The sequence below is a fragment of the Podarcis bocagei genome (assembly GCF_964188305.1).
Source record: "Podarcis bocagei genome assembly, chromosome: W".
Classification (NCBI taxonomy): Eukaryota; Metazoa; Chordata; class Lepidosauria; order Squamata; family Lacertidae; genus Podarcis; species Podarcis bocagei.
The window spans coordinates 17942103-17969410 of record NC_138131.1 but is presented as its reverse complement, the minus strand read 5'-3'; the positions used below and the strand labels follow the sequence as shown (position 1 = coordinate 17969410).

The 27308-nt window shown below is 46.4% G+C and overlaps 1 protein-coding gene across 2 annotated transcripts in view; it reads left to right on the top strand.

The window, feature by feature from the left end:
* Nucleotides 1-2126: 2126 nt before the first annotated feature.
* The window catches only part of LOC308577824 (UDP-N-acetylglucosamine--peptide N-acetylglucosaminyltransferase 110 kDa subunit-like), a 150886-nt gene continuing 125704 nt past the window's right edge, over nt 2127-27308 (top strand). The window contains exons 1-2 of one of the 2 annotated variants that reach the window (XM_081178207.1): nt 2127-2234; nt 7263-7413. In XM_081178207.1, the coding sequence (XP_081034333.1) occupies nt 2198-2234; nt 7263-7413 (188 nt within the window). In that variant the 5' untranslated portion in view covers nt 2127-2197. Of the gene's footprint in view, nt 2235-7232; nt 7414-27308 lie in introns of both variants that reach the window. The other variant, XM_081178206.1, reaches the window with a different exon arrangement.

Below are 27308 nucleotides of genomic sequence, written 5' to 3'. Positions count from 1 at the left end.
ATGCAAAAGGAGTCAGGATCCATGAGGATCTGTGCTTCAAAACCATGTTTTTGGGCCATGGAGTGGCCAGGAAGCCGTGGATCCGAGTTTTTTGTGGTGTAAGCTGTGCCCCTGGGAATGATGTGTGATTTGACGGTGAGTTTGGGTTGGCCCAATGCAAAAAGCGTGAGGATCCATGAGGATCCGTGCTTCAAAACCATGTTTTTGGGCCATGGAGTGACCAGGAAGCCATGGATCCGAGTTTTCTGTGGAGCAGGCTGTGCCCCTGGGAATGATGTGTGATTTGATGGTGAGTTTGGGCTGATCTAGTGCAAAAAGAGTGAGGATCCATGAGGATCCGTGCTTCAAAACGACGTTTTTGGGCCTTGGATTGGACAGGAAGCCGTGGATCCAAGTTTTTTGTGGTGCAGGCTGTGCCCCTGGGAATGATGTGTGATTTGACGGTGAGTTTGGGGTGGCCCAATGCAAAAAGCGTGAGGATCCATGAGGATCCGTTCTTGAAAACCACGTTTTGGGGCCACGGTTTCGCCAGGAAGCTGTGGATCCGTGATTTTTGTGGTGGATGCTGTGGCCATGGCCATGATGTTTGATCTGATGGTGACTTTGGGTTGATCTAGTGCAAAAATCATGAGGATTCATGAGGATCCGTGCTTCGGAACCACGTTTTTGGGCCAGGGCGTGGCCAGGCAGGCGTGGATCCGAGTTTTCTGTGGTGCAGGCAGTGCCCCTGGGAATGATGTGTGATTTGACGGTGAGTTTGGGTTGGTCCACTGCAAAAAGTGTGAGGATTCATGAGGATTTGTACTTGAAAACCACGTTTTTGGGCCATGGTATGGCCAGGAAGCCATGGATCCGTGATTTCTGTGGTGGATGTTGTGCCCCTGGACATGATGTGTAATTTGAAAGTGAGTTTGGGCTGATCTAGTGCAAAAATCATGAGGATTCATGAGGATCCGTGTTTTTTAACCATGTTTTTGCGCCATTACGGCACCACGAAACAGTGGATGCGTGATTTTTTTGGTTCCTCCTACAGACTAAGATGTGGTCTACAGTAGCATGGTGTTTTTATTTTGTTTCAATATAAAAATCATATGAATTCATGAGGATCCGTGCCTCGGATCCATGTTTTTATGGTACTGCAGCGCGGCAAAGTGTTGGATCCACGTTTTTTATAGTCCAGTTTGTAGGCGTGCCTTCTAGGTGTGATTTGACACTGCATTTGTTGGAATTATTTTTTAAAAAGTGGAGGATCCATGAGGATCCGTGTAGATCCGCCTTTTATGCAGACCCGCCATGATGTTTTATCTGATGTTGACTTTGGGCTGATCTAGTTCAAAAATCACGAGGATTCATGAGGATCCGTGTTTTTTAACCATGTTTTTGCGCCCCTGTGGCCCCACGAAACAGTGGATGCATGTTTTTTTGATGCTGTCTACAGAGTAAGACATAGTCTACAGTATCATGGTGGTTTTATTTAATTTGAATGAAAAAGTCATATGAATTCTTGAGGATCCGTGCCTCGGATCCATGTTTTTGTGGTGCTGCAGCGTGGCAAATTGTTGGATCCACGTTTTTTATAGCCCAGTTTGTAGCCGTGCCTTCTAGGTGTGATTTGACACTGAATTTGTTGGAGTTATTTTTTTAAAAAGTGTAGGATCCATGAGGATCCGCCTTTTACCCAGACCCAAATAAAACCATCCCTCACCACTGGTCTTGTTAGCTAGGGATGATGGGAGTTGCCCTCGGCCATCTTTCCCGCTCTCTCCCCCCCCCCCTTGCGTGACACGCCTCAGCCTTACTTTCGCTGAGGCGAGGCGAGCGTTCCCCGAAGCGCGCACATTTCTTTGGCTTAGGCGAGGCGACTGTCCTGCATGGCGCAAGCGCGCCTCATCAAATTACCGCAGTGTATCGGCTTTCGCGCGGCGGAGGGATACACGCGAACGTTTTCCTCCCTCGGCGGCCGTTTCGGCTCCTCCAGCCCAGGCTATTTCGGCGTCCCGCCTCCCTTCTTCTTTCCGACTTCTCCGGCGGCAGGGAAGCGCGTCGCCCCACCCCGAGGCGCGGAAAGGGAGGGACTACTTTGTCAAAAGAAGATCCGGCCGCGGCTAGCGTCCCCCTCCGCGCGCGTCCCCGACCGCCATTTCGTGAGTCGTCGCTGCCCCCGGCGGACGTGGAGCCGAGCCTTGTCGCCGGAGCCATGGCGACCTCCGTGGGCAACGTCTCCGACAGCACAGGTACTGGCGGCGGCGAAGGAAGCGCTTCGCCCCTCAGGAGGGAACCGCGAGGAGCGCGCGAGTCCCCGGGCGCTGGGAGGCGAGGGAGCCTCTCCTTCGGTGTCGGACTGAGGAGGAGGAGGCGGGGGGGGGGTCCCCAGGCCTGGCTCCCGACGGTGAGAGGGCCGGTCCGCGGTGGGGGGGTCTCCGCCTTGGATACCTCAGAGGTTTTGAGACTACAACTCCCATCATTCCTAGCTAACAACACCAGTGGTCTGGGATGATGGGAATTGTAGTCTGAAAACATCTGGAGGGCCGAGGTTGCCTATGCCTGGTCTAGTGACAACAACTGGTGATGATTATTAATTTATTATTTATACCCCGCCCATCTTTTTAAAAATATCTTTTATTCATTTTACATATAGTCGCATTGCATGACAACATGTCTTCATACGAAATCTCTTTAGCTCTGCTGAGCCTCCCTCCCGCCCAATGGTTTTTTACAAACTTCAATTTTGCTTCCATGCATTTCACGTCCTTTCCTGTTCTTGTGATGTCATTCCGGAAGTTAATTACATTATTCATCCTGAATTTGGTTGCCTTTCTTCTGGCAAATCTTCAGATCACCCTGCTACTGATGTTAATTACTTACAGTTGTCTTTCAAATGTAAATTTATTCTAGTCTTTGTGGAAGGCTTGATCTCGCTGGTTCTGGATTCTTCACCCAGTGATGGCAAAACTTGGCCCTCCAGCTGTTTTGGGACTACAATTCCCATCATCCCTGACCACTGGTCCTGTTAGCTAGGGATGATGGGAGTTGTAGTCCCAAAATAGTTGGAGGGCTGAGTTTGGGGGGTGCCTGACATATACCCTGCCCATCTGGCTGGGTTTCTCCAGCCAGTCTGGGTGGCTCCCACCAAAATGTTAAAATACACCTTTTGTCCGGCTGTAAATCTTCATGTTTAGGGGAGCTTCTTCTTTACACTAAGCCAAATAAATAGGAGCCGGAGGGAGAGCTGAAATTGAGGTGCTCTTGCTTCTTTTCCCTCTCTTATTGTTTGCTCTCTCTTTTGCTCTTGTTTCGATGCGGGTGATGCACAAGGAGAGCCTGTGTTGAGTTCACTTTGCCTATAGAGCCTATTCACAGTAGGCTCTCCCGCAGGCCTTCTGGCGCTTCCCTCCCTGCGAGAAGCAAGGTTGCAGGGAGCCAGGCAGAGGGCCTTCTCGGTGGTGGTGCCCGCCCTGTGGAACGCCCTCCCATCAGATGTCGAGGAAATCAAGAATTAAAGAAATTGGGGGAAAATACAGTCTCATACACGGAAAAATACAGTCACTAGGCAGGGCAGCAGCTGTTTGCTGGGATGGGCGGGCAAACTCTGTGCCTTTCGGCAGCCTTGAAACCCAGCTTGACCAAACTGCCCCCTGGGGCAAATAAGTAAGTGGATTTACACTTCTTAGATCTGCTCATCTTGAGTTGCTGGTTCACTCCCCCCCCCCCCAAATATGCCTCTGGTCTGAATATCCTGAATTACCTGTGCGTCTTTGGCTGAAGACTTGGTTTATTGAGGAAAGACACTCGCACAATCTAGTACTGTACAGGGGTCAGCAAACTTTCAGCAGGGGGCCAGTCCACTGTCCCTCGGGCCGGATTATTTTGGGAAAAAATAATAATGAACACATTCCTATGAACCCAGAGATGCACTGTTTCATTCAGAATTTCATTCAGAATATTTTTTTTCTTGTTTTCCTCTTATGGAGCGAAAAATATGGTGATGGGTATCTAAAGCTACTTTCACATCACAAATGGGATTTCTCTCTTTCTGCAGCACACATTATGGGGTTCAAGTCTCACCTGGTTTTTCTGCCACGGGTGGGCAGGATGTTGGCTCAGCTTTGGGCAACACCCAGTTACAGGGGTCAGCAGACTTTTTCAGCAGGGGGCTGGTCCACCGTCCCTCAGACCTTGTGTTGGGCTGGACTATATTTTGAAGGGGGAAAAAAGAACAAATTCCTATGCCCCACAAATAACCCAGAGATGCATTTTAAATAAAAGCACACATTCTACTCATATCAAAACATGCTGCTTCCCAGACCGTCTGTGGACCGGATTTAGAAGGCAATGGGGCCAGATCCAGACCCTGGGCCTTGGGTTGCCTACCCCTGCTCTTAATATTGACAAGTGGAGGAAGGTTTTCTTTTTGGAATGATAAAATCCTTTTTTAACAGAAAGGTTCAACCTTGCTGGCATCCTCTTATTATTGACAACTGGAAGGAAGGCTTCCTTTTTTGAATCATCAATTTTCAGAGTCGTTTTTACAGTTATATCAAAAATGACTGATTTGGTTCTACTATTAGAAATACATAGACCGATAATTATGAAATGATGGTGAGGTTTAATAAGTTAACAGTTTCTATTTGGACAACTTTTCTGCTGTACTTGATTTGAAGGAGAAAAAGAATCATTTCCTTCATCACAATTTAAACAATTAATTTAACTGAAACAATAACATGAGCATATGTATCCATGTTGGTTAACTGATGTGGTTGAACAATTTTTTAATAAAAAAACCCTTAAGACATTTAGCACACATGAAAAACTTAAAACAAATCCTTATTTCCTGATGAATAGCCTTTGGACTATAACTTAAATAGAAAACTTTCTTTAGAATAAATTTTCCTCCAAAAGCATTTTATTTTAAAAATCCAATTTAAATTTAAAAAATCTGATTTAATTAAAAAAAATCCAATTTAAATAAAAAAAATCCGATTTGAATAAAAAAGTCTGATTTTTTAATTTAAAAAGTTAATTAAAAAAACCATTGATTTTTATCCACCCTGAGCAGGAGCAGTCGTCCTTAAGAAAAAGAGGCCAGAATGGGTCAGTATAGATGGCTTTTCTTCTTTCAGTTCTCAAAGATCTTAACCTCACTCAAGGTTGTCATCTGAACTGTTGTTGTTTAGTCGTGTCCGACTCTTCGTGACCCCATGGACCAGAGCACGCCAGGCACTTCTGTCTTCCACTGCCTCCCGCAGTTTGGTCAGACTCATGTTTGTAGCATTGAGAACACTGTCCAACCATCTCGTCCTCTGTCGTCCCCTTCTTCTTGTGCCCTCCATCTTTCCCAACATCAGGGTCTTTTCCAGGGAGTCTTCTCTTCTCATGAGGTGGCCAAAGTATTGGAGCCTCAGCTTCACGATCTGTCCTTCCAGTGAGCACTCAGGGCTGATTTCCTTAAGAATGGATACGTCTGATCTTATTTCAGTCCATGGGACTCTCAAGAGTCTCCTCCAGCACCATAGTTCAAAAGCATCAATTCTTCGGCGATCAGCCTTCTTTATGGTCCAGCTCTCACTTCCATACATCACTACTGGGAAAACCATGGCTTTAACTATACGGACCTTTGTTGGCAAGGTGATGTCTCTGCTTTTTAAGATGCTGTCTAGGTTTGCCATCGCCTTTCTCCCAAGGAGCAGGCGCCTTTTAATTTCGTGACTGCTGTCGCCATCTGCAGTGATCAGGGAGCCCAAGAAAGTAAAATCTCTCACTGCCTCCATTTCTTCCCCTTCCATTTGCCAGGAGGTGATGGGCCCAGTGGCCATGATCTTCGTTTTTTTGATGTTGAGCTTCAGACCATATTTTGCGCTCTCCTCTTTCACCCTCATTAAAAGGTTCTTTAATTCCTCTTCACTTTCTGCCATCAAGGTTGTGTCATCTGCATATCTGAGGTTGTTGATATTTCTTCCGGCAATCTTAATTCCGGTTTGGGAATCATCCAGCCCAGCCTTTCGCATGATGAATTCTGCATATAAGTTAAATAAGCAGGGAGACAATATACAGCCTTGCCGTACTCCTTTCCCAATTTGGAACCAATCAGTTGTTCCATATCCAGTTCTAACTGTAGCTTCTTGTCACACATAGAGATTTCTCAGGAGACAGATGAGGTGATCAGGCACTCCCATTTCTTTAAGAACTTGCCATAGTTTGCTGTGGTTGATGCAGTCAAAGGCTTTTGCATAGTCAATGAAGCAGAAGTAGATGTCTTTCTGGAGTTCTCTAGCTTTCTCCATAATCTAGCGCATGTTTGCAATTTGGTCTCTGGTTCCTCTGCCTCTTCTAAATCCAGCTTGCACTTCTGGGAGTTCTCGGTCCACATACTGCTTAAGCCTGCCTTGCAGAATTTTAAGCATAACTTTGCTAGCATGTGAAATGAGTGCAATTGTGTGGTAGTTGGAGCATTCTTTGGCACTTCCCTTCTTTGGGATTGGGATGTAGACTGATCTTCTCCAATCCTCTGGCCACTGCTGAGTTTTCCAAATTTGCTGGCATATTGAGTGTAGCACCTTAACAGCATCATCTTTTAAAATTTTAAATAGTTCAGCTGGAATATCATCACTTCCACTGGCCTTGTTATTAGCAGTGCTTTCTAAGGCCCATTTGACTTCACTCTCCAGGATGTCTGGCTCAAGGTCAGCAACCACACTACCTGGGGTATACGAGACATCCATTTCTTTCTGGTATAGTTCCTCTGTGTATTCTTGCCACCTCTTCTTGATGTCTTCTGCTTCTGTTAGGTCTTTTCCACTTTTGTCTTTTATTATGGTAATCTTTGTACAAAATGAACTAGCCAGATGTTGAGCTCAGAATCAATCACACTTGTTCCATTATTTGAAAAATAAGACTTTGGAGCCTTTTTGCCCCCAAATGACAACTAGATATTCCGTTTTGGCGACTGCAACCTTGGTCTAAGGCAGGCATCCCCAACCTGCGGCCCTCCAGATGTTTTGGCCTACAACACCCATGATCCCTAGCTAACAGGACCAGTGGTCAGGGATGTTGGGAATTGTAGTTTGACGTTTAGCTGATCTGTTTGCATTCGCCCTACAGACCCCCTTGGGGTTTTGCATCACGCCAGACATTGCGCCTTTTTATTTGCACACCGCTGTCTGTCGGCTTTTGGCTCCCCTCTTCTAACTTTTTGTTTACCCCCCCCCCATCCGAATGTCTTGGTGATCCTTCAGAACCAACAAAACGTCTGCTTTCCTTCCAAGGGCTGGCAGAGTTGGCTCACCGGGAGTACCAGGCGGGAGACTTCGAAGCTGCTGAGAGGCACTGCATGCAACTGTGGAGACAGGAGCCCGACAACACCGGCGTCCTGTTGCTGCTCTCATCCATTCACTTCCAGTGTCGCAGGCTGGACAGGTAGGAGGCTGGGGCCTTTCTTTCTTTTTCTTTTTAAAATATTATCAGTTTTTCCATGTATACATCCTCTAACAATATTTCTCTAACAATTTTCCATATTCCCCCCCTCCTCCCCTGGACTGCCCTCATATTCCCATTTTGTTTTATTTCCATATTACTGACCCTGTGTGTTGTTTCCCAAAATTTCCCCCATACGTATAATCTTACTTTTTGTTATATACAATTGTTTTTGTTTATTCAAACCCTGCCAGTGAGTCCAATTGTGTTGCTTCTTCATATATTCCGTAAATGGTTCCCATTCTCTTTTAAAGTCGTTATCCTTTTCATGTAATTTATCTGTTAATTTTGCCAGTTCTGCATATTCCAGAAGTTTCTCTTGCCATTATTCTTTCGTTGGTATTTCTTCTGTCTTCCAAGCTTGTGCTAATATAATTCTTGCAGCTGTTGTTGCATACATACCGTATTTTTCGCTCTATAACACGCACCTGACCATAACACGCACATCGTTTTTAGAGGAGGAAAACAAGGGAAAAAATATTCTGAATGAAACAGTGGACGTATCATTTTTGTGCTTCATGCTGTGGCCACAGACATGTGATCTGATGGTGAATTTGGGGTGACCCAATGCAAAAATCCTGAGAATCCCTGTGGATCCATGCTTTGTACCACTTTTTTGCACCATTGCAGCCCCAGGCAACAGTGGATGCGTGATTTTGGGGGGGCAGGCTGTAGCCATGGACATGCTATGTGCTCTGATGGTGAATTTTGGCTGACCCAATGCAAAGATCCTGAGGATCCATGTGGATCCATGCTTTGTAACCACGTTTTTGCACCATTGCAGCCCCAGGCAACAGTGGGTGCGTGATTTGGGGGGGGGCAGGCTGTAGCCATGGACATGCTGTGTGCTCTGATGGTGAATTTGGGGTGACCCAATGCAAAGATCCTGAGGATCCATGTGGATCCATGCTTTGTAACCACATTTTAAGTGGGGAGGGAAGGAAAAACACAGAAGGCTAAGAATGCAGGAGAGGGCTATAACGTGAGGAAAGGAAGGCAAAAGTTCCCACCCACCCACCCACACAAGCCAGCCAGCGCTCTCTCTCTCTCTCCCTCCCTCCCATCTGCATGTTTTCCGGCTGCCTGATATTTATTTTTTTTAATTGCCTTGACAGAAGAAAGCATTTTAACTGCATTAAGAACTATTTAGCAGCGAAACCTAAGCTTTGCCATCCCTTAAGAGGTACAGACACTGTAATCTTCCAGATCGCATGAATTTACAGGCAAAACACTGTTTAAGGATTTCATCCTTTTAAATGGAAGAAAGCATATTTGAATGCTGTGTGTCCCCAAAAACAAAAAGCAGGAAGTCAAATCAGAATTTTAAACTGAACCTGTAATCTCTCTCCCTTCACAAACATTGTTCCCTCCGGAGCATGGAGAGGAATTAGAGGGACGCTCTGCTTTCCTCTCTTCTTGCCTGGAGGGGAGGGGCTTTCCCTGCTCTTTGTTCCGTTTCAGCAAACACAGCAACGAAACAGAGCGGGAGGGCAGTAAGACCCTGAGGCAGAATGCAGGAAAGCAACCACTTCCTCTTCTTGCCTGGAGGGGAGGGGCTTTCCCTGCTCTTTGTTCCGTTCAGCAATTGTGAAGCCCGATTTGATTTTTGTCTGATTTTTCGGCTCCAGGGACCACACATTCGCTCCATAACACGCACAGACATTTCCCCTTCCTTTTCAGGAGAAAAAATCTGCGTGTTATAGAGCGAAAAATACGGTAAATAATTTCCTTTTTTAAAAAAATCTTGATCTAAAATTCCTAGGAGGAATGCTTCTGGTTTCTTTACAAAAGTCTTTTTAAGCACCCCCCCAATTCATTATATATCATTTCCCCATAATTTCTAACCCTTTTGCATTCCCACCACATATGATAAAATGTACCATATTTTTCTTTACATTTCCAACAGGTTTTAGATCCCTTTTTATACATTTTTGCCACTTTCTCTGGCGTAATATACCATCTATACATCATTTTCATATAATTCTCTTTCAATAAGATACAATCTGTAAATTTTAAATTCACCTTTCACATCTTTTCCCAATCTTCCAGTTGTATATTATGACCTAAATCCTGAGTCCACTTTATTTGTGCTGACCTTACCATTTCATCCAGCATTTCCCCATATAACGGGAGATTACCGTATTTTTCGCCCCATAAGACGCACTTTTCCCCCTCCAAAAATGAAGGGGAAATGTGCCTGCGTCTTATGGGGCGAATGCAGGCTTTCGCTGAAGCCTGGAGAGCGAGGGGGGTCGGTGCGCACCGACCCCTCTCGCTCTCCAGGCTTCAGGAAGCTCTGCGCAACCCTCGGGAGACCGGCTCCGAGGGTTGTGCAGAGCTGCCTGCAATCCCGGGACCAGCGCAGCTCTGCCCGGCCACCGGGAGCCGGGGGCGAAGCTCCGCCCCGCTCCCGGTGGCCGTGCAGAGCTGCCTGCAGTCCCGGGACCAGCGCAGCTCTGCCCGGCCCCCGGGAGCCGGGGGAGAAGCTCCGCCCCGCTCCCGGTGGCCGTGCAGAGCTGCCTGCGGTCCCGGGACCAGCGCAGCTCTGCCCGGCCCCCGGGAGCTGGGGGAGAAGCTCCGCCCCGCTCCCGGTGGCCGTGCAGAGCTGCCTGCGGTCCCGGGACCAGCGCAGCTCTGCCCGGCCACCGGGAGCCGGGGGAGAAGCTCCGCCCCGCTCCCGGTGGCCGTGCAGAGCTGCCTGCGGTCCTGGGACCAGCGCAGCTCTGCGCCGCCATCCCGAGCGGTGCGCTAAGTCCCGCCCCGCTCGGGATGGCGGCACAGAGCTGCCTGCCGTCGCGGGACTGCAGGCGGGTCTACGCCGCCATCCCGAGCGGTGCGCTAAGTCCCGCCCCGCTCGGGATGGCGGCACAGAGCTGCCTGCCGTCCCGGGACTGCAGGCGGGTCTACGCCGCCATCCCGAGCGGTGCGCTAAGTCCCGCCCCGCTCGGGATGGCGGCACAGAGCTGCCTGCCGTCGCGGGACTGCAGGCGGGTCTACGCCGCCATCCCGAGCGGTGCGCTAAGTCCCGCCCCGCTCGGGATGGCGGCACAGAGCTGCCTGCCGTCCCGGGACTGCAGGCGGGTCTACGCCGCCATCCCGAGCGGTGCGCTAAGTCCCGCCCCGCTCGGGATGGCGGCACAGAGCTGCCTGCCGTCCCGGGACTGCAGGCGGGTCTACGCCGCCATCCCGAGTGGGGCGCTAAGTCCTGCCCCGCTCGGGATGGCGGGGCAGAGCTGCCTGCCCTCCCGGGACTGGTGCACTTCTCCCCATCGCCAGCCCCACAAGCTCGGGGGACAGCGGGGAGGCAGAGCGTGCCTTCCCACTGTTCCCCGACCTGGTTCTTCCAGCCCCGCACCTGGGGGGGGGGGGGAAATAAATTTTTTTTTCTTTATTTCCCCCCCAAAAAACTAGGTGCGTCTTATGGGCCGGAGCGTCTTATGGGGCGCAAAATACGGTATACATTTTTTTTAGTAATTTCATATCACTCTCAATTAGCTCTTCTTGAAAGTTTGACACTGTGTAGCTGAAACCTTTTTTATTGTCTTCCTTAAACTGTTCGTTCAATTGTCTATGATGTAACCAACTTTGCAATGTAGTCTTTAGTTCCTCATATTCTTTCATCTTTAACCCTTTTAAAGCCTCTATTAATAATTCTCTGTACGTCAGCCATTTCTCTCTCTTACAAAGAGGCTTTAATGCTAATACTTCCACTGGCGAGAGCCACCATGGAGTTTTGGGTTCTAAAAAATATTTATATTTATTCCATACTTTTATAAGCATTTTTCTTATTATATGATTATTAAAACCTTTGTGTTTTTTATCTTTCCCATACCATAAATATGAATGCCAACCAAATCTATTATCATGTCCTTCCAAATCTAATATTTCATCGCTCTCTAATTTTATCCAGTCCCAAATCCACGTGATGCAAACAGCTTCATAATACAATTTTAGGTCTGGAAGGGAGAAGCCTCCTCTATCTTTAGTATCTATAAGTATTTTGTATTTTATTCTAGGCTTTTTCCCATTCCAGACAAACTTAGAAATATAGTTTTGCCAGTTTTTGATGCAGACAGAGTTACTTATGAGGCTGGGTCCTTTCAATGTAATAATAATGAAACCATAATACATTTCATTTGTATCTCGCCTTCCCCTGCCAAAGCTGTGCTCAGAGCGGCTAACATAGGCTTCCTCAACCTCAGCCCTCCAGATGTTTTTGGCCTACAACTCCCATGATCCCTAGCTACCAGGACCAGTGGTCAGGGATGCTGGGAACTAAAACAGCAGAGGGCCGAGGTTGAGGCAGCCTGGGCTAACATCATAGAAATAACAAAAGAAAAAAAAATGGTCCAGTAGCACCTTAGAGACCAACTCAGTTTGTTCTGGGTCTAAGCTGTCGTGTGCAGTTGCCCTTCTTCAGATACATGGAAACCAAAGTCTGTATAAGAACTAGTATGAAAAAAGAGGTCTCCCAGCATTCTCCCAGGCCCATATAAGAACAGCGTAAACAGTTGGGCCTGATGAGCGTTTACTGTTCCCAACCCTAATCCTGCGGTAAGCCATCTAACTAGGTTTTAATTTGATCCTGACTTGTTTTCAGGAGGCAATTTCATTATTGTTTGATTTTATACCAATGTTAACTCTTAACACAGCATTTGTAAGAACCAATCAGATTTCTTCTGAGCATTTCAAAAACATCCCCATGTGGGACAAAGTCAGATCAGAGGAATTCTTTTTAACTACAAAGAACTAAATTGAGCATGCATACATGTTTTAGGGTAAATAAAACAGGAATCAAGGAGGAATGCATTTAGCAAACCCCAGAGGTCATAAACAGGCAGTAAACAGGAGAGGAAGGACGGCAAGGAAAGATAGGCATTTTTATCACCTCCTTGTCCTTTTTTAAATGGCAAGGAAAGATAGGCATTTTTATCATCTCCTGGCCCTTAAGATCTACCTAAACTAACAAAAGCTACATCAAAGCTATCTCCTATCTTTATGGCCCAGGATGCCTGGTGAACAACTGGTCTGTGGAAAATGCTCTATACGTGACTGTCAGGCAGAGAGAGAAGAAAATGGCAGAAGTGCAGAGGCTTGTGGGATTCGATCAGGAATCATGTCAAAATGGCTCAAGCCCAGTCAAAGGAATGCATTCATTGCTGACACAATGGCTTGCTACATTTTTCATAATTCCTCATAGCAATCCCATGTGACCACCACATCTCACCGTTTTTCATTTATTTTATTTTTTTAAAAAAATTGTTTAGTTTTTTGTAAGAAGAGCTTAAGATAGTAGAGGTTAAGGTAGTAGAGGTATTGTATCCTCTCCATTGTCCTGCATGTGTTCATGTATCACGTAAAGCTCTCCAGCAGACATTCCTGAAGTAGAGCTTGACATCCTCTGCCTATTCTTTTTTTAAATTGAGCGACTAGGCATGACCAACGTCAGTCTGCTGAGGCAGCACTGAGCATCACATAAATTGGCGGGAATGTAATTATAACTTCTTTGATTACACGTGAAGAACCAGCCATCTGGTAAGTGCACATGAGCATAGTTAAAAGTAATCTGTTGAACACGTGAACTGTTAGGATATTTCCGTTCCACCTTAAAAGGGAGCAGGCTTTGTGAGTCACAGAGTCTGCGTATTTCCTGTTCACAGGAAGTTTATATTTTGTCTATTGCTTTCGTTTCTCTCTCTGTGCCTGAGACATCGAAGCAGGCAGTCATGTTTTTTCCTTTGTTCTGACCAACACTGAATAAAGTTGTAAATATGTTCTCCTGAGTGCATCTTTCGTTGTGCAAACTCTGCTGATAGAGCGTGCACTAGAGCTCTGGAATGTGGCAAGCTATTTCTGAGGCTTCGTGTCGGTAATTGACTGATACTGTATCTACGGGAGATCGATGGATCGCAACGGAGACGACGTGGAGGCATGATGAACTTTGTCTTCCTGGCAGTATCCCAACATGAACAATTCCAAGTTGGCCTTCCTGTTTCCAAACAGTGAGTTGCTTTCTCACTGCAATTCACAATCTGAGCCAAGAGGTGTCTGGCAGTGCTGCAACTCTAGGTGTGTATAATGATATTGCATCCAGAGGTAACTTTTGTGTCACTGTTCCCCAATCATGGAGATTGGTATAACCAATGACACCTTCAGGAATCCATTCAAGAAAACCACTTTCACATGTCTTGTGTCGTGTCATATTAAAATGTTGTGTACAAACTGGGATCATATAATCTCCTAAGGCAGTGTGCATATCATATGTTTCACTCAGACAAAAATGAGAGACATTAGTGTTAGGACTGGTCGTTGTCCTCTTCAGATCACCACACAAACGCTTCTTGTTATTTTATAACTTTTTATTGCGTATTAACAAACAATCTTATTAACGGTTCTTATCTTTAAATGTTATTCATCAAAGTCACTTATTTCAGATACCTTCTGAGCTCTGCTTCTCCGTGACCAGCCACTCTCAAAATGGCGAAGGAGGTGCTCCTTTTGCTTTCCCGCTCTTTTTTCTAACCTCCTGGCTAGAGCTGGCTTGTATCTCCCCTCCTGAGCTAGAACTTAACCATTGCCGTCCCTGTGAATATCCTGTCCCTCCCTGTTGTTCCTGTTGCTCTCTTCTATTAGATTCACTGCTCTCCTCCCCCCCCCCCCTTGTGGAAAACTTTCTCCCTCTGGGAAACTGGAAACTTCTAACTCTAAGTTTTCCCTGACAATTAGTAATTTCAGCTAAACACATCCTCAAATTATAGGTATGACTAGAAGAAGTGTCAGGGGGAAGATAGATACATTGAGTACTAGGTATCAAGAAAAAAAATAATATACATGTTAAAATCAGCATAGAGTTCATATTTAGCTGAGTAATCAAGGCTACCTAAAAAGTCTCTGGTTCTGCTGGAACATCATGATGCTGAAGTTGTGTCCTGGCATCAAAGGTCAGGGTCTTCAGCATTCCCCATGTCACCTTTGGGCATCCCTCAGCCTTTTGAGGATGAGGACAGGCACGACGGACTTTCACACAGGGCTGCTGAACCTGTAGAGGCGGAGTCAGGGTCATGGTCCTTGCAAAGTTCGGAATGGGTTTCTGCAGGTCTTGGTGCCAGCGCATGTCTTGGCCGATAGGGATGGATACAGCGACATGGAATCCACAAAGGACCTGAGGAAGTAAGAACAGTAGGGCATCCCTGCCCCCAGGTAATCAAAGGAACAGGTCCCTCTCACTGCAGGTTGGGGAGCTGCTGGTACGTCACTAGAGGGTGTTCCAGAGGTACCTCTTTCCTACAATGGCGTTCCATAGGAGAAAATTTATTAGGAAAGGAAACAGTTAATGAAGGACACCCACCAATAATATCCTTAGCTTGTGTCAGAGGAATGGAAAATTGTTTATGCAGCTGCTTGGCTCCCTGGTGAAAAAATGCATGGCTGTCAATTGCATTAGAAAATAACGGACATAAATATTTCAGAGCAGAATCAGCATGTTGATTACCTTCTGAAATGGCATTCGTGAATCCGGTGTGAGAGCGAAAGTGAGCAGCATAGAAAGGCACAGTTCTATTTGTCAAGAGATTTTTCAGTGTCAAAAACAGAGAGAGTAGATTAAAATCTAGCATAGGAGAAAGATAGGAATTAGCCAAATGTGATAAAAAGATTAAACACATATTGAGTATCCACAGTGATCTCTGTGCACTCATCTGATTAGCTGTAAAAAAAAAAGCCAGTTATTTTCAGAGTCCTTATATGTTAAAACACCTCTAGAGGGAGCTCCATCCTTAGAAAGTGTAAGTGCGTTTTGTACAGGAACCAATTTCCTTGACACCTGTTGAATCAAAACCAGGCATGGACCTTTAGGAGGGTTAAAATGAACTGTCCCAATATAATCAGTAAATGTAATCTGACAGGGAAGTGAAGAACTCATTAGGGACTCGTGCTCCTGTTTAGAAAAAATGCAAATAACAAGCAGCAATATTTCGAGGCGGTGTATTAGGCAAAGGTAGCCACTCTAAAATCGCTATTCTGTCAGCAGTGGCTGGGGGAAAAAGGAGTCCTGTAAGTGAAGACATTGTATTAAGGAGAATCACGTGTATGAAGTGACCCCAAAACTCTGCAACTGCTGTAAAGTAAACTCATTAGGAATTTTCAGTTCAGGGAGGAAAGGAGAAAAAACAGTCTGTAATAGGCAATGAAGAATGAGTCTCACTGTCTGAGGTGGAATCGGACCTGTATGCTATGTCTTAATTTTATAAACCACCATAGGGAACTGAAAATTAGCAAGTTCTGCTGTCACTAGGTCGAAACCAGCACTGCCTTTAGTGGCATGGCTCAGATCTGCCACAGGAGACAGTGTGTTAAAAGCAATTGGCTCTGCTGTTGTGACTTTGGTAGAAGACTGACAATCAGCTGGCACAACTGTCTTTGTTCTCCCATTTAAACCCAGGCTGGAAGGCCACCTGTGGTGGCATTGCCTGTCTTTAGCAGAATGAACTGAAGGAGACAAAGCTGCTGCTAGGAGGGCAGATTTGTGAGTCTCAGTGCCAATATTCTGGCAAGGCTTAATCATTTGAGCACTATCTGTTTCTGGCTTCTGATAAATCGCTTTAATAGCAGTCTTGCATTCAGCATTTTCATAAGCCAATTGCTTCATTAAAACTTCGGAGGCCTCAAGGTTTGGAATTAATGTACTGGCTCCTCTTAGCTCATCAAGAAGGTCAGTAGTAAACATGCTATGCAAGTCATTTTCTGTCACACTTCGCTTCAATTTTTTAAAAACTGCGAAGGGCAATGATTCGTGGGCTCTCTGTCCCTGTGCATTCTGAACAACAGGACAGATAGCAATCCCACGTGACCACCACAATTAGTCCTGCAGGAAAAAGCAAGGGATGGTACGCCGATGACTAAAAATAGCTTTAGCATATGCAATGAGACAAGAATTCAATATCTCTATTCAGACCAGGTCTCTCCATAGTTTTCAGTTTAATAATAAGTTGTAATTCAGCAAGTTGTAAACTCCATAGTTTGCAAACTCCATAGTTTGCAGTTTAGTAGTAAGTTGAGTTATCACTCAACTGCAACTATGGAGAGACCTGGTCTTAATAGAGATATTGAATTCCTATCTCATTACATATGCTAATCATCTGCATACTGTCCCTTGCATTTTCCTGTAGGACTAATTGCAGTCGTTCACACTTGCCAAGAGGTTGACCATACCCATTGAGTCCTACTACCATCCTGAGAAAAACCCCACCCCACCCTCCCACTATATATAAGGGTCTGGGGACTTCTGTTTCTGTGTATCTGAAGAAGCGTGCATGCACACGAAAGCTTATACCAAGAACAAACTGAGTTGGTCTCTAAGGTGCTACTGGACAATTATTTTTTTAAAAAATATATTTCGACTGTGTCAGACCAACACGGCTGCCTACCTGAATCTAGAATCATATAAAGAATACAATATGCATAAAAACAAGCAATCAAACTGTCAGGGAACTGCCATCAGCTCAGAGGCGAGAGGTGGAAGGGCAGTTAGGTTACAGGGAGCCTCCAAAGATCGTGAGAAGCAGCACTTCCTTCGTGGAGGAGGAAAGCCACGCCTCCAGTGGGGAAGGGATGCAGGGCTCAGAGTATGCAAGGGAGAGACACAGCACCGAACATGAACAAAGGGGGAGGAGGCAGGTCCCCCTCTGCCCACGCCCTTTTTGCGCAGTTGGTTTACACGCAGAGTGGGGAGGCGTAGGGTGGGGGTCAAAAGACTACAGTGGTACCTCGGGTTAAGTACTTAATTCGTTCCGGAGGTCCATTCTTAACCTGAAACTGTTCTTAACCTGAAGCACCCCTTTTAGCTAATGGGGCCTCCCGCTGCTGCTGTGCCACCGGAGCACGATTTCTGTTCTTATCCTGAAGCAAAGTTCTTAACCTGAAGCGCTATTTCGGGGTTAGCGGAGTCTGTAACCTGAAGCGTATGTAACCTGAGGTACCACTGTACTCTGCTGGGGAAGGTTTAAGGACCGCCCACTCCCAGATTCTGCTAGCGAGTGAGCAGACATGGAATTGAGTCGATCTGCATTGTGAACGTTTTGGACAGATAATAAAGCCTTGAAAAGACCAACGGGGAGTCTTGCCTGTTTGCTCTCGAGCAACCACGCCGGCATACATAACACAAACGATTAAAATGCATCCTAAAATTAATTCAAATAAATTGGAATTAAGATTAGACTGGACAAACGACAATCCTCAGGTTAAAATTGAATGCGGTTAGTACTCGCCAGGACCAACTGTTTCCACTGATATTATAAGGACCTGTGAGCAGGCTGGGAAACCTCCTTCATGCTTGTTCTTATACAAAGAGAAAATGAGTCAGGGTGAACCCTGGTCAAAGGCCTGGCAGAACAGCTCTGTCTTGCAGGCCCTGCGAAAAGATCATAGATTCATAGAGTTGGAAGAGACCACAAGGGCCATCGAGTCCAACCCCCTGCCAAGCAGGAAACACCATCAGAGCACTCCTGACATATGGTTGTCAAGCCTCTGCTTAAAGACCTCCAAAGAAGGAGACTCCACCACACGGGATCTTCAGGGTGTTGTTATTTGTAAACCGTAAAGTCCTCCGTGGGGCATACCAGGAGAGGCAGTCCTGTAGGTACGAGGGTTCTAGGCCGTATAGTAAAAGTAAAAAGTAAACTAAAAGCCTATTGGGATATGATCTATAACAGGGATGTCCAGCAGGTCGATTGTGATCTACTGTTAGGAGGAGAGGCTAAGATGGCGGCTGTAACAAGTTCTCCTTCGTGAACCCTCCGGACTACAAACCTTTTATAGCCTTTTATAGCCTTCTACAGCCGTCTTTATAGCTGTTTTTATTAGACTTTTAAATTATTTTACCTCTGTTAGAAGTTTTTAATTGTTTTACTCCCACGGCTGGCCTGTTGGGGCCAACAAGCATCAACAAGGATACTCAAACCTTCTGCCCGCAGCTGATTAGTAACGCCGCCTTGAAGGCTGGATTATGTTGAGTAGTGGAGGAGGAGGAGTAGAGACGTTGTGCCCACAAAAGATAAGTTTTCTTCTATCTCTGTTTATCTCTACTTTGAACCTCCGTAGTTAGTGAGACAGCGACAAATGGGTCATGGCAAGCGACCAAGATCTGCTGAGAAAGATTGCTCACCTCCAAGAGTAAAGCAGTCGAAGCTTGAATCTCCCCCACCATCTACTAATAATTGCAAAACAGAGCAAGTAATTGTTTCTGCGGTCGAAACATACAACCGCTTTTGGCCTCTGTATGATCAAGGAGAGTTGGAAAAGCTAGCTGATTCAGTGGGGGATGGAAGCCATAGGGAAGCCCTCCTCCCAGACACCTCAATCACATCTCCGCCATTGAAACGGGACACATTAGGGCAAACTGCCCATGAATTAGTACCTGATCAAATACAACTGGTAATCAGGACTTTAAGCTTCATTTTCAAGGAATTGGAGGGGATTTCTTTGTCATTGAATAAACTTTCACGGGCCCTTCTGGCCCATTTACCTTCCTCAAATGAGCTATCTAATTTGCATCAATCTCCTGTGCAGCTTGTAAGTGCCTTAAAGAGACAACCTGTTCAGAAAACTCATCCTAAGAGCTCAAGACGCTGGCTGCCACTGCCCCAAAGGAATAAGCAATCCTTGATTTTTCAACCTAATAAAATATGTCTATCCATTTTTTCCCGTGACGCCCCCAGACTTAGGTGGAATAACCTGAGGATGGCTAGAGGGTACCTACGTGATTTGCTAAATATTCCTTTCTTCCAGATAGATCTTATATCTGTAGTACCCCTAAATGCCATGCCCTGGCCAAGGAAATTTATGCTCTCCTTCCAGTCTGCAAGGATCCCACATCTTCTTGCAAGACAGAAAGATCGGCTGGCACCCTGGGAGATTGTAACAACAAGAGTCTTTAAGGACACGAGTGTTAAACCTCTTTTTGCCAACATCTCAACCGGCAATGGACGCTCGTTTCCTCCTTCTGTTCCTATATCAAAGGGAAAAACACCTAGCCGGGTACCCCCTGGTCCATCTGCGTTCTCAAGTGCCCATCTAGCTACGTTGAGGAATGATTCAATTGCAAGCGGAGATTGGAATATCCCTGAAGAGAGAAATCTTATCTTCTCTTATCAAAAAATCCCTTCAGAAGAACAGCAGGTTATTCTTGATAGATTGGATCTACTCAAACAAAGACTCCTATCGCAAGGGGACCCCTCTATTCCGATGAGTGGGGAGAGCAGGCGCTCCACGTCCCACAAGGTGTCTCCATCAAATGCCTTGATAATCTCTCAACCTGCTACCTTGTTACCCCCTACTGACCTGAATCAGCAGTCACCTGTTGACCAACAGCACCATTCCTCCGTGGAGGATGTCGATAAACTTAATACTCCCGTCTTAGACCTTAAGTCTAATCAAAATAGGGAAGCTGAGGATTCCTTTGCCTCAATGCCTGAGCTAGAATCTACCCTGTCTGAAGATCACCAGGAAATGACTATGTATGTACCATCCCCACGTTCACGTTCTTCTATACATCTGCGTGACAATTCTTCTCCATCTGCGCAGCAACTACAAGTGATGGCTGGAACACCTCTTAGCGCTACCCTGGTTAAGACTGACAACTCTGACGGATCTACTAGTATAGCCCATCAAAGACTTGCTACTACTCACCTTAATGAACAGCACCCGACCTCACCAACTTTGTCTAATTCTTCCTCCTCGGCAAAGCCCTTCCTGCCTGTTAATGTTACCAAATCATCGATCCAATCAACACAGAAGAAGACTTTACCCGCACAAACTAAAATTACTGATTTCCTTATGGGTCCTCGCTCTACCCCCAAGAACCCATTAAACAACCCAAAGTGACAATTACCGGGACAGCATAAGGACCCGACATTATCAATACTTAGCTGGAACATTGCTGGTTGGAGATCCAAAAAATCAGACCCCGAATTCAGGAAGTACATAAATTCATTTAACATCATACTATTCCAAGAAACATGGGATGAGGAAGAGATTACCATAGACGGCTTCGATCTTCTAACACTTCCGGCCTCCCCTTCCTTGAAAGGTGGTCGCCCCAAAGGGGGTCTTCTGATTGGGATCTCACTCCAACTTCGCGCCAAATTCACTCTGGTACGGGCTTCCCCACCTTTTGCTCTATTTGGACTGATCGTAGAAGGGAAGTCCTCATTACTAATTACTAATGTTTACCTCCCCCCTGAAGGCTCAACACCCGATCTTGAATGGAGATGGGAATCATTTGAAAATCACCTATTGTCATGTCATACCAAATGCCCAAACTCGTACTCCTTAATTGGGGGTGACTTTAATGCTCGAATTGCCACAAATTGGGACCTACTAACCAAGTCCAAATGGTGGACTCCCCCATGTTTGGACAACTTTGACTTGGAACATACTAGAATTAGAACTTCAAAGGACAACAGAGTAAACAAAGCTGGAGTGACCCTTTATCAAATGGCCATTCGCCTGAATTTAGTATTCTTGAACGGCACCTTCCCCCCCCGATATACCAGGGGAGTTCACTCACCTGGGACCAGCATCTAACAGTGTTATCGATTACTTCTTGATCTCCGCAAATTTGGCCGTCAGTGTACTTTCCTTCCAAGTCGAAAACCAACATTTCAGTGATCACCTCCCAATAGTGACCACTTTGTCATTGTTCCGGTGCCAGAAGGACTATAAACACTCAGTCCTTCTGGAAACTTCATCAGCGATCAAAATAAGAGGGATCAAATGGTCCGAGGCTGTGGCCCAAAAATACCAGGTTTCTTTCCATAGGGAAATCACTGCCTATCTACCTCAAATAACTACTGATTTACAAGATTCCAGATCGGTTTTGAAACTTTTTAACCTTCTTATAACAAACCTCACCACTTTTTTTACATCACCTCCTCAGAAGGCGAAAGTGGCGCATTGCACTGCTGGGACCCCTTGGTTTAACACCTCTTGCAAGCTAGCAAGATCCCTTCTTCGCTCCATCTATAATGAATATAAAAACTCAAATGCCCAGGCTTTACCATCCTCCTATTTACAAGCCAAAAGAGCATACAGACTTTAAAGCTGGCCAAACGTGAGTGGTATCTAAAGCGTTGGCGAGCCTTGATTGCGGCCTCTAGATCCCGCAGACCACAGGAATTTTGGGCCTTGATAAACAAAAGAGGAAGGAAGTACCCACTGACGATTATCCCTGCGCCCACATGGGAACAATTCTTGAGTAAATATTTCTCCTTGGCAGAGGAATCCAACTCATCCACGGAATTCCGAGCCGACCATCTACCTTTGTGGCCCTCTACCGACCCAGACCTGATAATGAACTTGATATTAGATCTGAAAACGGGCTAAGCCCCCGGGCCGGATCTAGTCCCTGCTGAGGCTATTGTTGCGCAACCGAGGTGGTGGGCTGAAATCCTGGCCAAAGTCTTTGATGCGATTAATTCTACGGGGCTTATCCCTAGGTCATGGAAGAAGGCCGTGATCGTGCCAGTCCATAAAAAAGGTCCCCCTGCTGACCCGGAGAACTATCGGAACATCAGCCTTTTGTCTATCATCGGGAAAATCTATGCAAAATTTTTGCTGTCTAAGCTGTCCCATTGGGCAAACGACTCAAATTTGATTGGCCATGAGCAAGCGGGCTTTAGGAACAATTATTCGACCACTGACCATATGGTAATTATGTATCATCTTGCCAGAAAATATTCTGCCCCAAGTCGGGGGCGCCTATGTGTCGCTTTCATAGACCTAAAGGCCGCCTTCGACAGTATCCCAAGAAACTGTCTATGGAAGAAATTAGAGAGATGGGGCATAGATAGAAGGCTGTTATGGCTTATAACTCAATTACACCACGGGTCGTCAGCTAGAGTGAGACTCACACCGGCGGGAAACCTATCCAACGAGGTCCCAATAAATAGAGGTGTGCGCCAAGGCTGCATTTTGGCCCCACTCCTCTTTAACTTGTTTATTAGCGATATGAGGCTCTTTCTGAATGAGTCTCAAGCCAACATCCATGCCCCCCGCCTAGCTGATTTTCGCTGCCCTCTGCTTCTATATGCCGACGATGCAGCGCTCCTTTCCTACTCTAGAGTCGGTCTATGCAGAGCTCTAAAGATTTTTGCGGCTTACTGCAAACTTAACCATCTGACTATTAATCATGGGAAATCTAAAGTCCTGGTCTTTACCAGGTCTCGGAAAACTTACAGCTGGAAGTTAGATGGAGTTCAACTAGAACAGGTTTTCAAATTTAAATACCTAGGAGTCTTTTTTCACTACAACCTAAGCTGGAAGCCACAGATTCAGTATCTACTAAACAAAGGGAAAACAATACTCTATTCTCTGCTCCAATTTTTTGCGGCCGACGGAGCCTCCCACATCCCTTCTGCTTTGAAGGTATACCACGCAAAAGTGGTTTCCACCCTCTGTTATGCTGCCCCGCTCTGGGCCCCAGGGTCCAATTTAACATCGCTTGGGACATTGCAGAATCAGTTTCTCCGTCGCCTCCTGAAACTCCCCATGTGTGTGAGCAACGCAGCCATACGTCTGGAGTTAAGGATTGCATCATTGGAGACCGTCATCTGGAAGCGAGTCTTTGGCTACTGGCTGTCCAGCTGGCATAGGCTTCCCGACCATTACCTTTTTCAGTGCCTCTGGCGAGACGACTTTGTCAATCCGTGGGTAGGAAAAATCCATGCCAAACTCCTGAGCATCGGAATTTCCCCAGCGGACTCCCTAAAGATGAACTTATGCTCAGCCAAAAGCCTTATAGAGCAAAGATTAGCAGACATTGAAAATCAACACAACCTCGCCTGGGGTGGGGGTGTTTGCTCCCCCAGGTATCACGGAATAACCCCACCACTTGGCCTTCCATCTTACATGTCATCTCTTTCATCTGTATCACACCGACTTGCATTTATTCGTGCAAGGTTCAATGTCCTTCCATCGAACCTGCTGAGCCACAGATTTTCTAAGGGTTTGGTGTCTCCGTTATGCGTGTGTGACGGGAAAACTGTTGAATTTCTTCCACATATAATGTTCAACTGCCCCCTACATAGCATAGCCAGGACTAAATTCCTAGGTCCTGCTTTACTGCGCTTGGTGGGCCGGCCTGTTGAGTCACACGCCGCACTACTTTTGCAGGATACAGATCCTTCGGTAGCTCTGCAGGTGGCGAGATTCCTGAACGCGGTTATCTCTCACACAAAAACAACCAAAAAACAACAACAACACCAAAACTAATCGGACAGTTACGATGAGAGTGCATGTCGGACCTCGTCTTCAGTTTTTCTTTTTCTGTGATCCGTCCCTTGGAGCTCTCTGGGCCCCAAGCTGTTATTTGGCTGTACTCATTGACCCACCCTAGTACCGTGATGTTCACCCTTTGGTGTCGAATATATCGGTCCTTATGCCTCTGTGCTTTTATGTTTGTACATATTTTATGGGCTAATAGCCGTAAATAAATATTTGATTTGGTTTGATCTACTGTTAGACCCCTGGGAGGGTTTGGTCGATCGCGGTCGATCGCTGGGTCCCTTTCCAATGGTAAATTAGAATCCAGCCCCGACCCCTCAGACTGCCCTCTGCAGAATGGAAGATGGAGTTTACTGAGTGAGGCTGTCTGTTTCCTCTGCAATCTGTTGGCGAGTGGCCATTCCCCTTCCTCCCTAACAAAAGCTCAACAACTTTGCCCTGTATTCCCCCAAAATAGGGCTTTCTTCCTCCCTAAAAAGGCGGTAGATCACTGGCAGTTTTTAATTATGTGAGTCGATCGCAGTCTCTTGGGAGTTGGCCACCCCTGATATAGAACAAGTTCAAGAAAATGTGTAAAAAGACATTTACCAAAAAACCAGAAGCATCTTTGTCAGGAAGAATAGGTGGTGAGATTCCGAAAATGGACCATAGCCTTTTCAGGTGTGCGACTACAGCAGCAAGGATTTTACTAGCTCATAAACGGAAGCCACAGGATATGCCAATGGCACGAGAATGGCAGTCGAAGATGAACTGGCAAAGCGGGCAGGGAAATTCTGAAACCAGCAAGATCAAATGTTTCCAAAAGGCTGGAGCAGATTTATACAAGATAGGAAAGCCCATTGTACGCAAACTGTCCGGACTCGAAGAAGACGACTTATCATATATATCTTTTTATTGATTGGTTATATTTTAAGAAGACGAGATAGAAAGTCAGGAGGAAGGCGTACGCATGCGATGAGATAAAAAATATTTAAGGGAACCATGAGGTGGGGAGGGAAGGAGGGCGTCATTTTATTTCAGGGATGTCCAAAGAGGGCCAGAAGTGAACATGCGTGAGGGCCGATCAAAGTTGTTGAGCTTTTTTGAGATTTTACCCCAAAGTTGTTGAGTTCTTTTAGGATTTCACCCCAAAGTTGTTGAGCTTTTTTGGGGGGGATTTTACCTTGGGGGGGGCGGATTAAATTGACCCGGCGGCCCAGATTATGCCCCCAAAACTGACTTTGGACATTCCTTCTTTATTTGAAGATTGTGGAAAATGTGATTGCATTTTATTAATATAACTGCAGGCGGAACGATTGTCCTTGTGCAAATAACCCCAAAATGTTTTAAATGGCCATGCATTTCTTAAACCTAGTTGTGAAAGAATATTCGAAAAAGGAGTGCAGAACAGGTGAAAAGCAATGACCTTTTTGTCATTTATTCACATGGTATTTCCATTAATGATGATTGTAGTAGTACTGCACAGAGCGTTATTAATGTTACGGAAAAGCAGCAATGCGAAAGCGAGCTGCAGGTGGCTGGAAAGCAAAACAGGATGTGAATGTTTGGGACTGTACCGTGGGAACGAAGGGACAGTCTATTCACTGTACTGAGCACCAGATGTTAGCTCAGAGTGTCATTTGACCTGTACTGGAAGTACAGGGATGGAGTTTAACTCTCTGCTGTTGGAGTTTGGAGAGTGCAGACGCGTTTCTCTGTACTGCTGCAAAGACAGAAATAAAGCGATGTAAATACATTTCTGTCTAACTCTTTCCCCTCCCTGGGGGAGGCAGGGAGGGCAGGGAAGAGTGGTGTGTTCTTCTCATGCTTGAGGAGGATCGCCGATAGTGACCTAGCCTGTATCCTGCCGGGAGACGCAGACAGGGAGGTCAACAAGGAGATTAAGCCGAGTGCCTGGAGCATGGTCATTTCCTCTGATCAGGCTTAATATCCGACAATTAATGCAGGAGAAATAACAAACAGCATCCCTTGTTTTAGACGTAGTTACAATGTGTGGTTGGTGTTTATTACCATACTAGTTTTTTTCCTAAAAAATAATGTCAAAAATTAGGGGGCATCTTATACTCTGGGCCAGGCATAGGCAAACTTGGCCCTCCAGCTGTTTTGGAACTACAACTCCAATCATCCCTGACCATTGGTCCTGTGACCGGATGGATACTAGAATCAGCAAGGGATACCCACATGACCTGAAGGTGCTGCTGTGCAATGCCAGGTCAATGATTCATAAGACCACTGCCATCCATGACTTGATCATGGATGGAGGATTTGACCTGGCATGTGTGACAGAGACTTGGTTGGATGAAGCAGATGGGCCTGTCCTTGCCGCTGCTTGTCCACCAGGTTTCTCTTACGCACAGCAACCCAGGTCATGTGGGCGGGGAGGGGGGGTTGCAGTGATTTTTAGGAAGTCATTAGTGTGCACCAGGCGTCCTATTGGGAAGACCCAGTTTTCTGAGTGCATGTTCTGGAAGTTGGGCAATAGGGGCAGTACAGGATTCCTTTTGGTGTACCGACCTCCCCGCTGCACCAAGGATTCCCTGCCCGAGCTGCTTCAGGTCGTGGCGGATGTTCTCCTGGAGACACCTAGCTTGGTCGTCCTAGGGGATTTTAACATCCATGCCGACACAACCTTACAAGGGGCCGCTCGGGACTTCGTGGAAAGCATGGCCTCCATGGGGCTGTCCCTGAATAAGTCTGGCCCAACCCATAGCCGTGGACATGCCTTGGACCTGGTGTTTACCTCTATGGATGTTGGTGATCTGACACTAAGTAAAAGCGAAACGAAAGAAGTGCCATGGTCAGATCACTTCCTGGTGCAACTGGACTTCTCTGCGACCCATCCCCTCTGCAGGGAGGTGGGACCAATTCGGATGGTCCGCCCCCGCCACTTAATGGATCCAAATGGTTTCCAGAGAGTGGTAGGGGATGCTTTATCCCCTGTTGATGGCCTTTCAGCTGATTCCCTGGTGGCCCGCTGGAATGTGGAGTTAACCAGGGCTATTGACTGTTTGGCTCCGAAGCGCCCTCTCCGATTGCATGGAGCCCGGACAGCCCCGTGGTTTTCCACGGATCTGAGGGCGATGAAACAATCGTTGAGACGGCTAGAGCGCCGGTGGCGGATAACTCATTCCGAATCTGACCGGACACAGGTTAGAGCTCAACGTCGAGCCTACCAAGTGGCGATAGCGACGGCGAAGAAGAATTTCTTCACCGCCTCTATTGCATCTGCAGAAAACAGCAGCAGGAGACTTTTTCAGGTGGTTCACAATTTAGCGGAACCACCTGCAACATCGGGGCCCAGTACGGGCCACATGTTCTCCTGCAATGATTTTGCAAAGTTTTTTGCAGATAAAATCGCTCAGATTCGGGAAGAAGTAGACTCCACCGTGGGAGCAGGGCCGGGGCGGGAGAGTGCTATAGTTCTGTCTAGTCAAGTTGAGTGGGATCAATTCCAATCTGTTACCTCCGAGGATGTGGACAGGCTGCTGGGGTGAGTGAAACCAACCACCTGTCTCCTGGATCCTTGCCCATCCTGGCTTATAAAAGCTAGCCGGGAAGGA